The 13794-nt window shown below is 40.2% G+C and overlaps 1 protein-coding gene across 2 annotated transcripts in view; it reads left to right on the forward strand.

Moving 5' to 3' along the window:
* The first annotated feature begins 6307 nt into the window (after nucleotides 1-6307).
* Nucleotides 6308-13794, forward strand: part of LOC126284181 (uncharacterized) — a 158726-nt gene continuing 151239 nt past the window's right edge. The window contains exon 1 of one of the 2 annotated variants that reach the window (XM_049982924.1): nucleotides 6308-8842. In XM_049982924.1, coding sequence (XP_049838881.1) covers nucleotides 7118-8842 — 1725 coding nt within the window. In that variant the 5' untranslated portion in view covers nucleotides 6308-7117. The remainder of the gene's footprint in view (nucleotides 8843-13794) is intronic. The other variant, XM_049982925.1, reaches the window with a different exon arrangement.

Genomic DNA, 13794 nt, shown 5'->3' on the forward strand with positions numbered 1-13794 from the left:
TTTTAAAGATTTTCTGTTAAAACTGACTACGAGAAACAAAGCAAACATCACATTTCATAATTTTCTGATTATCACTTTAAACAATTTTATTTTTCAAAATCACCATATCATACAGACCCTATGTAATACCGAGTGTTTTTGAGTACACAAAACAATTTAGTTTCTCTATAATTATTTCTGAATTATATAATATAATGAAATAACCACCATGGCCGAAGACGGGCACAGAATGGAAATATTCATGGGACGCTATTGCCAATCAAGGGACAATATCTAATGCCTTAATCTTAAGATGCGATTGGAGTCTCTTACAATCCGTACTGTCTCCTGACGTTCAAGAATATTGAAATAGGTGACAGAATGTTACCTGAAGGAAAATCATCTAGAATCAACCCCCCCCCCCCCCCTGAAGGTTGAGTATCGAAATTCTACACGTATTAAATCTCTTGATGAACTGTATTTAGGAGTAGAAGCTTCGTTGAACATTGATAAAAATACAGGACTGACTAGTGACCAATTAAAGAACTTTAAATATTGGTGCTTCGACGTTTTGATTGAGAGTACTCAACAGATATTCGAATGGTTCCCCTTCAGTGATAAGGTTCTAAAGAGTTTAAATAAAAATAACGTTCAGGAAATAGATACTGGATGGAGGCAGGGGGGCATAGCCCCCCCCCCCTGTCCCAATGGATTATCATATTACACTGGATAAAATGACTTCAGAAATCAGCGAACATATTACTCCAACAGATTCAGTCATTTTTAATAATTATGTAGCAATATAGATTGCAATGTATTTCAAACACATTTTAACAAAAAAAAATACGAGTGGCAAATATCATTTAACTTAAAATGGGCGACTTATTATTTATTAATACACATTTTTTACCACCGGACGCCAAAACAGTTACCAAAAACTATTTTAAGCAAAACCGATTTTTACCAATTTGTCCGCAGAGGACCCCAACTCTCCTTTTGTTGAGAGATATTTCAATCCCCCGAACCCTTCCGCCACCATTAGCGCCCCCCCCCCCCTTTCACCGAGTGAAAATTACTGATTATATAACTTTCTTATAAAAACCTGGCATCACCCCCAAAAACATACGTTTTTCATATTAGGCACATTGTGCTGCCACCTACTGCCTGATACTCCACACCAGCGACCTCAGTAGTCTTTAGACACCGTGAGAGAGCAGAATGGGGCACTCCGCGGAATTCATGGACTTCGAACGTGGCCAAGTGATTGAGTGTCACTTGTGTCATACGTCTGTACGCGAGATTTCCACACTCCTAAACATCCCTAGACCCACTGTTTCCGATGTGATACTGAAGTGGAAACGTCAAGGGACAGCACAAAAGTGACTGCTCATGAGCCAGACATCACGCTGGTAAATGCCAAACAACGCCTCTCTAAGGAGCGTAAACATTGGACGATTGAACAGTGAAAAAACGTTGTGTGGAGTGACGAATCACAGTACACAATGTGGCGATCTGATGGCAGAGTGTGGTTATGGCGAATGCCCGGTGAATGCCATCTGCCAGCGTGTATAGTGCCAACGCTAAAATTTGGAAGTGTTATGGTGTGGTCGTGTTTTTCATGGAGGGGGCTTGCACCCCTAGTTGTTTTGCGTGGCAATTACCACAGCACAGGCCTACATTGTTGCTTCCCAATGTTGAAGAGCAATTCAGGGTGGGTATTGCGTCTTTCAACACGATCGAGTGACTGTTCATAATGCACGGCCTGTGGGTGAGTGGTTACACGACCGTAACATCCCTGTAATTGACTGGCCTGAATCCTATAGAACATCTTTCGGATGATTTGGAACGCCGACTTCGTGTCAGTTCTCACCGACTGACATCGATACCTGTCCTGAGTGCAGCACTCCAAGAAAACTGGGCTGCCATTCCCCAAGAAACCTTCCAGCACCTGATTGAACGTATGCCTGTGAGAGTGGAACCTCTATCATCAAGGCTAAGGGTGGACCATATTGAATTCCACCATTACCGATGAAGGGTACCACGAGCTTGTAAGTCATTTTCAGCCAGGTGTGCGGATGCTTTTGATCACATACTGTACAGCTGTGCCTGTTCTCACGGGGGGAGGACTTGGCTCGAACAGGAATTCGGTGTTCCAGTTGTATTTAGAAGCTTTATTCATAACTGTCATATAGGTGGTGAAAGCATTCACTTGTGTTACTCTTAGTTTGCCTGTTCTCAAACTTTAAAAATGTACATGCAGTTCCTCAACAAAATGTATGAAACAATATGCAGAATCGCAATAGGCACATTTGGTGAAAGCAATTTCTAGACATTCCTCAGAATCACATTCTCGAGCTGCAAAATCAGTTGCCACTGGAATCATTCTTACATTCAGCAACATGTGCAGGAATATTGTATCCAATCGCTTGCCAGGCGTATTGGCTGATACACTGGAGCAGACAACTGGTTATGAAGAATATAATGCATTTTCATCATAATTCTATTTCCTATTTTACTGTCGAAGTCGCCGCAGACATTCCTTATAAAGTCTGTTATCCTTCTCTTATATGCTTTATATTACCGGAAGAAATACACACCCAAAGGCTGTATGTATTTTATTGTTTTGGCGGAATGATCATGGATTCAGTGTCTTTACACGCAAATGAATCATTTACTACTGTGATGTTCTTGTGAGCACTCGAAGAATCACAAAGTGGTAAACACCTCTACATAGTTACCCCGACATAGGCACTAGCACGTTCACGTAAAAGGATTTAAAAATGGTCTTTTGACATTTACCCACTAGTGTTAGCCTCTAAATATATGCATAGTGGAAGATAGTCTTCGATAGCCTTTTTAACTTTCGGGCCAAAAGTTTTTTCCTGGATGCAAATGTACAGTTTTTTGTTAAGTGTCCACTCATTGAAAGTCCAACATCTATTGTATAACTGCGGGTTGTACTGTGTGCTGTGCAGACTGAACGAAGGCAATTGCTGATTTTTCCCTTTTTAGAGTGTCGCACCAGAAGTTAGTTCAGAATTAAATCCACTTTGGTCAGTTTTCCAAATGCAGTGTGACTGTATCAGAAATTGGTTTACGTCTTCGACAAAAACGGACCCAGACGCGAATTCTTGGTCTTCCTGTACATCTCTGGCTGTCATGGGAGCAACGATGTGTCTACGGCACATTCTGCAGTCTTTCTTGAGACGTGCTATGTAAGCTACGGAACATTTAAACTTCGTGTGCCCAATTTCTCTTTGTTTGTACATTGCTCAAAATTTCAGGTACCAGTAATGACACAGTTTCCTTCATACCTTGCTCTGTCAAAATTGAGATGGAATGTATTGTTTTTTCCTCGAGTTCTTCGACTGCCTCGTTTCTGTTAAGTGGATGTTGACTAAGTCTTTTTTTTCTCCACATAATTAAATGTTACTATGACGTTAGATGCTCTTTTTATCGATTGATGTTCCTTCATTAACGAGCTAGAGGGTGTAAGATAATCATCATAAATATGTTCAAGACGTTCTTTTCTGGTAGAAGTTCATAAAACCAGAACTCTTACCTTCTCCTAGAGGAGTACCGTTTACGACACGGCCACTAGCGCTACAATCGTGACCATTATTCCTTGCATTTCTTCTATAAACTCGTTTTCTTCATCCACTATTCTATCCAGTGTAGCTTCAGTTGAGCAGTCAAATGAATATTCATGTTTTTGAATAATCAGCTCCACCAAAAACATTGCGAAAGTGCCGTCATCTGTCCTACACCGCCTCTCGTTGGAAAACGCCTTCGTAACTTGGATGCCACAATATTTAAAACGTTCCAAACATTAATGGTTTCGTTCATTTTTGCTGTATGTGTATGACAATACTGATACAAGTACACTGAACACGTCAGCTACTTGCCGAGGTCACTGATTGACTGGCGTGTTATGTTATAACCCCCGTTCCTCCAAGACTGCAAGCGCCGTTGTGTACTAACCAAGAGAAACACAGTCACATTCCGTCACAGGTGTGATGAGAAATGTAAGATGGATCTGCGTGCAAATGTTTTAATAGCAATTCATGTTCGAGCTGAGAGACGTCGCAGGCGCCGTGCACTGCCGCGCTGTGTGAAGCATGCGTTCGTTGCTGAGATGCACTTCGCGATGGGAGTTGTGTGAAGCCAGCCTAACTGCGCGCGGCAGGTTGCGAGACAGAACTCGCAGGCTACATCTTACGGTGACAGGACTCTAATGGCATTGATTTGTTTAAAATGACCAAGATTATAACAGTAAGAAGAAAAGCCTTGCAATAAAAACTGGATAGTTCTCCTTGCTTTCGAAAAACAAGATGATCGGTGTAAATTCTTCTTTCTGTAGGTTAGTCCTACCCTATTAAATAAATAATAGGGCGCCACGTGTAACGTAAAATTAATACGTACACCTCACGAAATTGTTAAATAATAGTTACGTTAAATATTGCCCATGCCTTATATACAGGTCCTGATTCCATGTCCCAACATTAAGGCTCGATGCACAAGAGCGATTTATTATTGCGAGCAGTCACAGTGTCATTTTTCGCGCGTTTTAGCCGTGCATGCCGCGCACACTACAGCGGTGGTGGCGTTGCGAAATCGCCGCGAGATAAACGTGTTCGCGACGAAGCAGCAATCATTGTAGGTAGGTGGGGCAGTGCGCACGTGTTCGCAACTCCGGCAAAGCTGCCGTTAGCCTAACATGGATGCAGCCGGTTTGAATTTGCATTTGTTAACTCAACGCACGACAAAAATACCTGAAATAAGGGGCACATGCCGCAAAGACTATCGTGATGGGATTAAGAACAGAGCCCGTTGTTCAGTTAGTTTTACGCGGGTTTCGCAGCGAAACCGAATCGGGAGAGAGGAGATATAGGTAAACATTACTGTTAAACTGTTCTGTGTTTGTGTTCTAGAGGTGGCGTTTTCGCTCGGCTGCGGCCATTTATAACTTGGCATAGCGCTAAGAAGCAAATGCTTTGCTCCCTGGCGACAGCCCATTCATCTGACTGAACAAATCTTCAGTTATAAATAACATTTTAAATAAATTCTGTTGCTGCAGCTGGTTCAACGTAATCTGTGCTTTATTGTATTGGATCCACAAAATACATAACTGCACACATTTCAATATTGATATAAATTCAATAATATTTCATGTTCGGTGATAAATTGATTCACTGTTCACTACGATTGTTATCGACCTGAGACAGATACGTTTATTTCGCGGTGGTACTTTGCCAGCGATGTCTATAATCAGCGAAGACATTTCTTCTACTGTTAACTGAACTTCCTCCCCGAGTTCATCAGATTTCATTGTCCGGATCAGATAGCACGCTTTCCAGATCCCTTGGAATTTTTCAGCCAGGTTCCTTCTATTAATTTCGGTACGTGCAATGCTTCCCAAACAGATTTACAAAGACATCTGCAAAAGATCAACCGTTGACGATATAACTGTTATTGTACTTATAATTCTTCAAACGGCTGTACATTCATTAGAAAATAAACAACTTAATTTCATCTCCACTTAAACCCATAAACAGTGTCAAGAGAGCTCCATTCAGCAGTCGTGAAATAATCATTGGGTTAGTCTAAACCTCTTGTTGTGTTTCTTAATGTTTTCGTAAATTAAATAAGCAAACACTGCCTGTCTTTCTTGTATCTCCAAGAGTATACTGGATGGTTCCTAACCTATTACTGCTGGCGCGATCATCGCTACGATGCCGCTGTGTGTGTGGACTAAAAACATTTGCTGACGCCACGAAGTCGCTGCGAGCACGGGCTGCTGATATTATCTGGTGTGCATTGAGCATAACAGGTTCTGTTTGTGGTGCATAACGAACTACAAAACACTTCAAATAAGTATTTAAAGCATTAAACTGGTACTTCAGAACAATAATGGCAACTCGTTCGCTTGCCATTGTCGTGCTGCAGCAGCATTGCCACTCCAGTTTTAGAAATTTTCACATCTCTCTGATTTTTCATTTATTTTCACAATAGATAGCGTATAAAGCGAAAATATCATACTGTTATTGTTTTTTACGTTTCAAACTGGAGCAAGAAAATAATAAGCATACATGTCGACTACAGGAACGCTGCCCTCGACTGTTTCATCCTCCTCCATTTAGTTGAGACGTTAATTAGTCCCTGGGAGTTGACAAGTTATTTGCGCATTTAAAGGCACTCTGTACGTACCTAAGGATTTCTCTTACTTCAAGTTCTTTTTAGTGAATAAGCAAATGTGAGAAAACTCCGAACATAAAGTTGAATCGAGCGCGTTATGCCGCCAAAGTTCTTTAACCCACTGCAAAGAGTGCCGTTTTCAGGTAGTCAACTTTTTCATTCACTTGTAAAATGCCATTGTATTGATTGTCTTTGTCTGTTGCGTATGTACATTGTATTTTTATTTTATTGTAGCAAGGTTTTTTCCATATTTTTGCACTTTATTTACATATGTAAAAAAAATAGTTACCGTTAGAGAGGTTACATTCCAGCCATCAGCTGTCAGCAGTCTGAACTGTAAATCAGGGTGTGTTCTCTTCTGTATAATAACAAACAATAGTTTTAGCAGTTTATGTTGCTGATCGTCCAACGTCATCGTTGAATGTGTGTTTTAATCGTGCAACGTAAACAAAATAACTCGTTAACGTGTTTCGTGAGTGCGTCGTTATTACGTCATGGCAGTGACAGTAAACAGTGCTAACAAGAATGTTTCGAAATACATTAAATAGTGATTGATGTAAGTTTTCATATGACGATTGCCCTTATGTAATAAAAATAGTAGCCAAATATTGAGGCATGTCGTAAATCAGTTCTTTAGGCAATGCGTCGCGTAAAAAGTAAAAGCAGGTTAAAGACCTGTTGTTACCGTCAGCAGTAGATAATATGCCTCTTAAATATCCTGAGACATAATCGTAGAAACAGATGTAGCTGAGTAGAAATTGTGCATCCCACCATCAGCACCTTCAGGATGCTATTTAGTTTACACCGGGAACAGACAATGTAGGAGCCAAGTTGCATTTTAACCGTTTTGGACTTTAGCTTTATAATGTAAATAACATTTTTTACATTTGTGAGCACTTTGGGTGTAAATGATGACAGAAATGATCCCAGTGATTCAAATCTGATGATGGCATATAGGCCACCTCGTGAACTTAGAGGCAGAATTGAAAATATCAGAAAAAAATTTGAAGGTGGAACTGAAATTTCTCTGCCTCCGGTGAAACCTCTTAATCGGCCTGATACCTGCGCCAAGAAACAGCAGAAAACTGCTGGGAAAGAAGCAATTTCAGATCTGCACATAAAAGACAGCGCATTGCGTGTGGGGGTTGCATCTCCTCAAGGTGGTGGAAAAATTAGAGAGAAGTGGGATCAGAGTAATTCGTCCACGAAATCACACATCAGACGAACGCCAGCATTTCGTTGTGACAAGAATATAGTAGCAAAAGACTTCTCAGGTGGCAGTGGTAAGGTAGACAATGCTTTATTCAATACAAAAGTTAAAATATTCGAAGCAGAGCAGAAAGAAAACTTAAATACAAACAAATCAAAGGAAATATCAGTTCCCACTAGAAATACATGTTTTAACCCACCAAGAAATACTTTTCGTAGTAGGGCTAATGCTGTACAATGTGTCATTAAAACAATAGCAGAACTGGAGAACAAAAAGAATGGAGACGTCCTACTCCCAACTTCTAATGGTAGGAATCCAGTGACACAGAGTTCATCACATGCTGTTAAAAATCAGCAGAGAGATCAAAAAAGTGGGACAGTGTCTGTAGCAGAGCTTAAAAGACATGACCCTGATGACAGCATAAAGCAGCAAAAGGTAGACACATGCACACCTAAGCCCAAGCCAAAATCAATTGATATACAGTCAAATTGTAATTTACAGGGTATCAGTAACACTAAGGATACTATTGAGCCTCTATTTAGCCAATATGAGTGTGATGAAGTTACAAAGCAGGTTGGTGATACTGCAAGCGAGACTAGCTGCAAAATAGTGGAAGATAATACTATTAATAACAAATGTTTTAAAGGTGGTGTTCACAAAAGAAATGCGTCAGACTTGAGCAATAATTGTGCACTTGAATTAACAGACAGTTTGAGAGTTGCCTTGAAATCACCACTTCCCCAAGGCCCTCCTCCAAAGAAGCCACCAAGAACTTTTGCCCATTCTCCAGCAACAAAAAGTAAAGTTCAGGAGAAAGTCATTCAGTTTAGTGCAACGAAGGAAAACAATGCATCTCGACCAGTCCCAAGCAAGCCACAGCGTTCTAGGACTGAGCCCCTTCTGATGCTGAAGAAATTAGAAGATGCCCTTATAACACACCAGCAGAAAGGTATTGCTGTAATTACCCCACGTGTGCCATTAGCTAATTTTACAGATCAGGATAGAGGGACCTCAGGTAGCCGTGCATCTGTTGCCCAATCACCAGCTGTCGTCCAACCGCCACCAGTAGTGGCAGAGACATCATCTGTGCTAAGTAACTGTCTCAGTTCCCTAAATTGTGCAACAAACACCAATCTCTTGTACTGTCAGACTCACTTCTATGAGAAACCAGCTGAAAGACTGAGCAAATTCTTTGTTGATGTTGCTACAAACCGAAGAAAATTGGACAGTGAACATGGGTTATATGGTACAATTCAGAAGTCATACAGTGAGGAGCATATTTATGCAGAACCATTTTCATGTAGTGAAGATCAGACCAGGAATGTTCAACAGGTTCAGATGAACAAATGTGCAACCCTTGGAAGGAAGCAGGCAAAACCAGTTAAAACCTTGTCAGCTTCTGCAGAACATCTGAATTCTAGTGACTCCCCAGCTTCCCATGACACTCTACATTACATGGTAAGAACTTCAGCGTAAACATTAGTTTCATAAGCTGAATGTGGAATAATAGTATTTCATCTTTGAAGGCCTTAAGAGGACCAAACATAGCCTGTGGTTAGGTAGCAATTGCTTGTTGAATAGTGCCAGATGTGGTGTTTCTTTGTTGTATTTTGCATGGCAAAGTTTAGTGATTCCTTATTTAACAAAGCATGCGATGTGTGTCTTCATGCTTTTTCTCTTGATCTATGTAGTGTAATATTGCGCACTGATTATATTGACAGTGCTTCATTGGTTCACAGACATTGGCTTGGATAATGTTGTGGAAGCTGCACAATATTTCAATCTGACAGCTGCTTGTCATCTTCAGGTGCTTACTGACTGAAGTGCCTGAAGATGATGTGAAGCTTCCACAACATTATCCGACTTGACTCCTGTGAACCAATAAAGTAGTTTTTACACAAGGAAAGTCTCAAACAGCATATTAACAGTATTAAAAGTAAATCTGCCCTCTTAACCTTGATACTACTTTGATTTAATGAAGAAGAAAAAATTGCATGGTTACTAAATTTTGTTTCTTTTTTCTTTTTATCCATTTCTATAAAAGTTTCGTATGACAACACACTTGCAGCAATAGTTCATTTTTTATATTTTTTAGTGTTTACGTGGTACAATCATTGTCCACATTGGTACTTTCTCTTTGTTGGGCTTCTTTTTCAAAAAAGAAATATGAGGTTTTTGAGTTACGTTGAAGTGGAAATTTTGTTTGTTGCCCCCAAATTAGTTACAGTGCAATTTTTTTGTCACTGGTTTTTTATCCTGAAGATTTTATGTGCCTTTAGAACATGTCACTGAAACTAGTTTGAAGATAACATTTTTGTACCAAGGAAAACATATAAATCCCAGATTTTTTTCTGTAGTAGATAACTTATATAGTTTCTATAAATGAAACTGATGCAGTTTTGATGAGTGTGCCCACAGCTCACATGTAGCTATTTAATTGCACAGTTTCATGGTTCGCACTAGTGAATATTCTTCAGAATATTCCTTGCAGCATGTTCTTTAGCATGTTCCTTGTAGGTAATTGCTATGCCCCAGTGAATAATGTGAATATGTAAACAAGCTGATGCAGTTTGATGAGTGTGCCCACAGCTCACATGTAGCTTTTTTGACGGAGTCCCACCGCTAACTGACAAACAAGGGACTCCTAAGATACGACTTGGCAAACAAATGGTAATGAGATGGGGAGCTATTAATATCAATGGGGGCTACTCTGGGAAGACGGTAGAGCTGGCAGAGGCTGCAACTAAGGTGGGGCTGGACGTTTTAGCTGTTAGTGACATTCGGGTAAGGGGTGAGAACGAAGAGGAAGTGGGAGAATACAAGGTCTACCTGGTAGGAGTCAAAGCAGGAATAGCACAATGGGGTGTAGGGCTTTACATTAGGAAAGAAATGGAACCCAGGGTAATTGCAATAAGGTATGTGAACAAACGACTGATGTAGATAGGTTTGACAGTGTCTAGCAAGAAAATCAGGATTGTGTCAGTATATTCACATTGTGAAGGGACAGATCAAGATAATATGGATAGTTTTTATGAGGCACTCAGTGATGTAGTTGTTAGAGTAAAGGACAAGGACAGTGTTCTGCTCATGGGTGATTTTAACGCCAGGATTGGAAATCGATCAGAAGGGTATGAAAAGGTTATGGGTAAATTTGGAGAGGATATGGAGGCCAACAGGAATGGGAAACAACTCTTGGATTTCTGTGCCAGTATGGGCTTAGTAATCACAAACTCCTTTTTTAAACATGAGAACATTCACCAGTATACTTGGGAAGGCAGGGGAACCCGATCTGTCATTGACTATATAATAACAGATCAGAAATTCAGGAAGGCTGTGAGGGATACACATGTATTCAGGGGATTCTGTGATGACACTGATCATTATTTAATCTGCAGTGAAATTGGGATTGTGAGGCCGAAAGTGCAGGAGGTCAGGTCCATATGTAGGAGTATAAGAGTGGAGAAACTTCAGGATAAGGAAATCAGGCACAAGTACATAACAGCGATCTCAGAAAGGTACCAGTTAGTTGAATGTAGTCAATTACAGTCATTGGAAAAGGAGTGGACAAGGTACAGGGACACAGTACTAGAAGTGGCTAAAGAATGTCTTGGAACAGTAGTGTGTAAAAGTAGGATGAAGCAAACAGCTTGGTGGAATGATACAGTCAAGGCAGACTGTAAAAGGAAAAAGAAGGCGTATCAAAAATGGCTACATACTAGAACTCAGGTAGACAGAGAAAGTTATGTTGAAGAAAGAAACAAAGCCAAACAGATAATTGCAGCATCCAAGAAGAAATCTTGGGAAGACTTTGGAAACAGGTTGTAGACTATGGGTCAAGCTGCTGGAAAACCATTCTGGAGTCTAATTAGCAGTCTTTGAAAGGGTGGTAAGAAGGAAATGACAAGTATTTTGGACAGGTCAGGAAAACTGCTGGTGAATCCTGTGGATGCCTTGGGCAGACGGAGGAATATTTTGAAGAGTTGCTCAATGTAGGTGAAAATACGATCAGCAATGTTTCAGATTTTGAGGTAGAATGGGATAGGAATGATGATGGAAATAGGATCACATTTGAGGAAGTGGAGAAAATGGTCAATAGATTGCAGTGCAATAAAGCAGCTGGGGTGGATGAAATTAAGTCGGAACTCATCAAATACAGTGGAATGTCAGGTCTTAAATGGCTACACAGGATAATTGAAATGGCCTGGGAGTCGGGACAGGTTCCATCAGACTGGACAAAAGCAGTAATTACGCCAATCTTTAAACATGGAAACAGAAAAGATTGTAACAACTACAGAGGTATTGTTGAAAGGAAAGTGTGAGTATTAGTTGAGGACCAATTGGATGAAAATCAGTGTGGGGTTAGGCCTCTTAGAGGTTGTCAGGACCAGATCTTCAGCTTACGGCAAATAATGGAGAAGTGATAGGAGTGGGACCGGAAATTGTAACTATGCTTTATAGATCTTGAAAAGGCATATGACCGGGTTCCTAGGAGGAAGTTATTGCCTGTTCTACGAGATTATGGAATAGGAGGCAAACTTTTCCAAGCAATTAAAGGTCTTTACATGGATAGTCAGGCAGCAGTTAGTTTTGACGGTAAATTGAGTTCATGGTTCAGAGTAGTTTCAGGGGTAAGACAAGGCTGCAACCTGTCTCCGCTGTTGTTCATATTATTTATGGATCATATGTTGAAAACAATAGACTGGCTGGGTCAGATTTAGATATGTGAACACTAAATAAGCAGTCTTGCATATGCGGATGACTTAGTTGTGATGGCAGATTCGATTGAAAGTTTGCAAAGTAATATTTCAGAGCTAGATCAAAAATGTAAGGACTATGGTATGAAGATTAGCATCTCCAAAACGAAAGTAATGTCAGTGGTAAAGAGATATAAACGGATTGAGTGCCAAATAGGAGGAACAAAGTTGGAACAGGTGGACAGTTTCAAGTAGTTAGGATGCATATTCTCACAGGATGGCAACATAGTGAAAGAACTGGAAGCGAGGTGTAGCAAAGCTAATGCAGTGAGTGCTCAGCTACGATCTACTCTCTTCTGCAAGAAGGCAGTCAGTACCAAGACTAACTTATCTGTGCACCGTTCAATCTTTCGACCAACTTTGTTGTATGGGAGCGAAAGCTGGGTGGATTCAGGTTACCTTATCAACAAGGTTGAGGTTATGGATATGAAAGTAGCTAGGATGATTGCAGGTACTAGTAGATGGGAATAATGGCAGGAGGGTGTCCACAATGAGGAAATCAAAGAAAAACTGGGAATGAACTCTATAGATGTAGCAGTCAGGGTGAACAGGCTTAGATGGTGGGGTCATGTTACACGCATGGGAGAAGCAAGGTTACCCAAGAGACTCATGGGTTCAGCAGTAGAGGGTAGGAGGAGTCGGGGCAGACCAAGGAGAAGGTACCTGGATCCGGTTATGAATGATTTTGAAGTAATAGGTTTAACATCACAAGAGGCACCAATGTCGGCACTGAGTAGGGGATCATGGAGGAATTTTATAAGGGGGGGCTATGCTCCAGACTGAACGCTGAAAGGCATAATCAGTCTTAAATGATGATGATGAGGATGATGAAGTAAACAAATGATTTATATACACTTTCATGTCCCACAGATACCATCTTAAATGATAATCAGTGATCCAGAATGAGTCAAGGTATACTTTAAAAAAAAGTGAAGCAACTGTTTGGACTTCATAAGTTTTTTGCTACTATAAAGTAAGTTGCTGCTTCACCAGTACATAGTTGCTGATAATGTCTTATTGATTTTTGTAAGATACTAGTTTTGGATAAAGAGTTATATTTTATACGGGTCCTCAGCAATAATCAGTGACATAGGAAACATGTGACAAACACCATAAACAACATTGTGTCTATAACTTGATATCAGTGGCAATTTTTTCAAGCAACATACAGTACAGATGAGTGTGTCATCACAACAAGGTTTCTTACTTTCACATTTGTTGACTTCGCCAGCTTACAACCGAAATGTTACCATCCAACGCAGTCCAGATCTTGGGATATGCTGCAGATGAGTCTGTCACCACCATCTTTCTTTTCCTCACATTGAATGGCTTCCCCAATTAGCAAAAAAACTGTGAACCTATACACCAAAAGGTGATGTCAGAGTAGCCATTAACTTTGCCATTGGTCAAAAGCCATATGGAATATTTGTCTTGACCCCTAGTATTTAGTATAAAATGGTAAGTATGTATGTTTTTAACTGTCATTTGAATTTATGGGGATTCTCAGTTTCCTGCTTTATACATGATTGGGACTTCTAAAAGACCTGTTGATCCAAAGTGCAGACTCTAACTTTGAATGCTCTATAGGCCCTAAAGAAACATAGTCTGTATGGGGATTATTTTTACTTCTTTTATTAGTTTTGTGTATATCACAAT

This window comes from Schistocerca gregaria, chromosome 8, assembly GCF_023897955.1.
Source record: "Schistocerca gregaria isolate iqSchGreg1 chromosome 8, iqSchGreg1.2, whole genome shotgun sequence".
Lineage (NCBI taxonomy): Eukaryota > Metazoa > Arthropoda > Insecta > Orthoptera > Acrididae > Schistocerca > Schistocerca gregaria.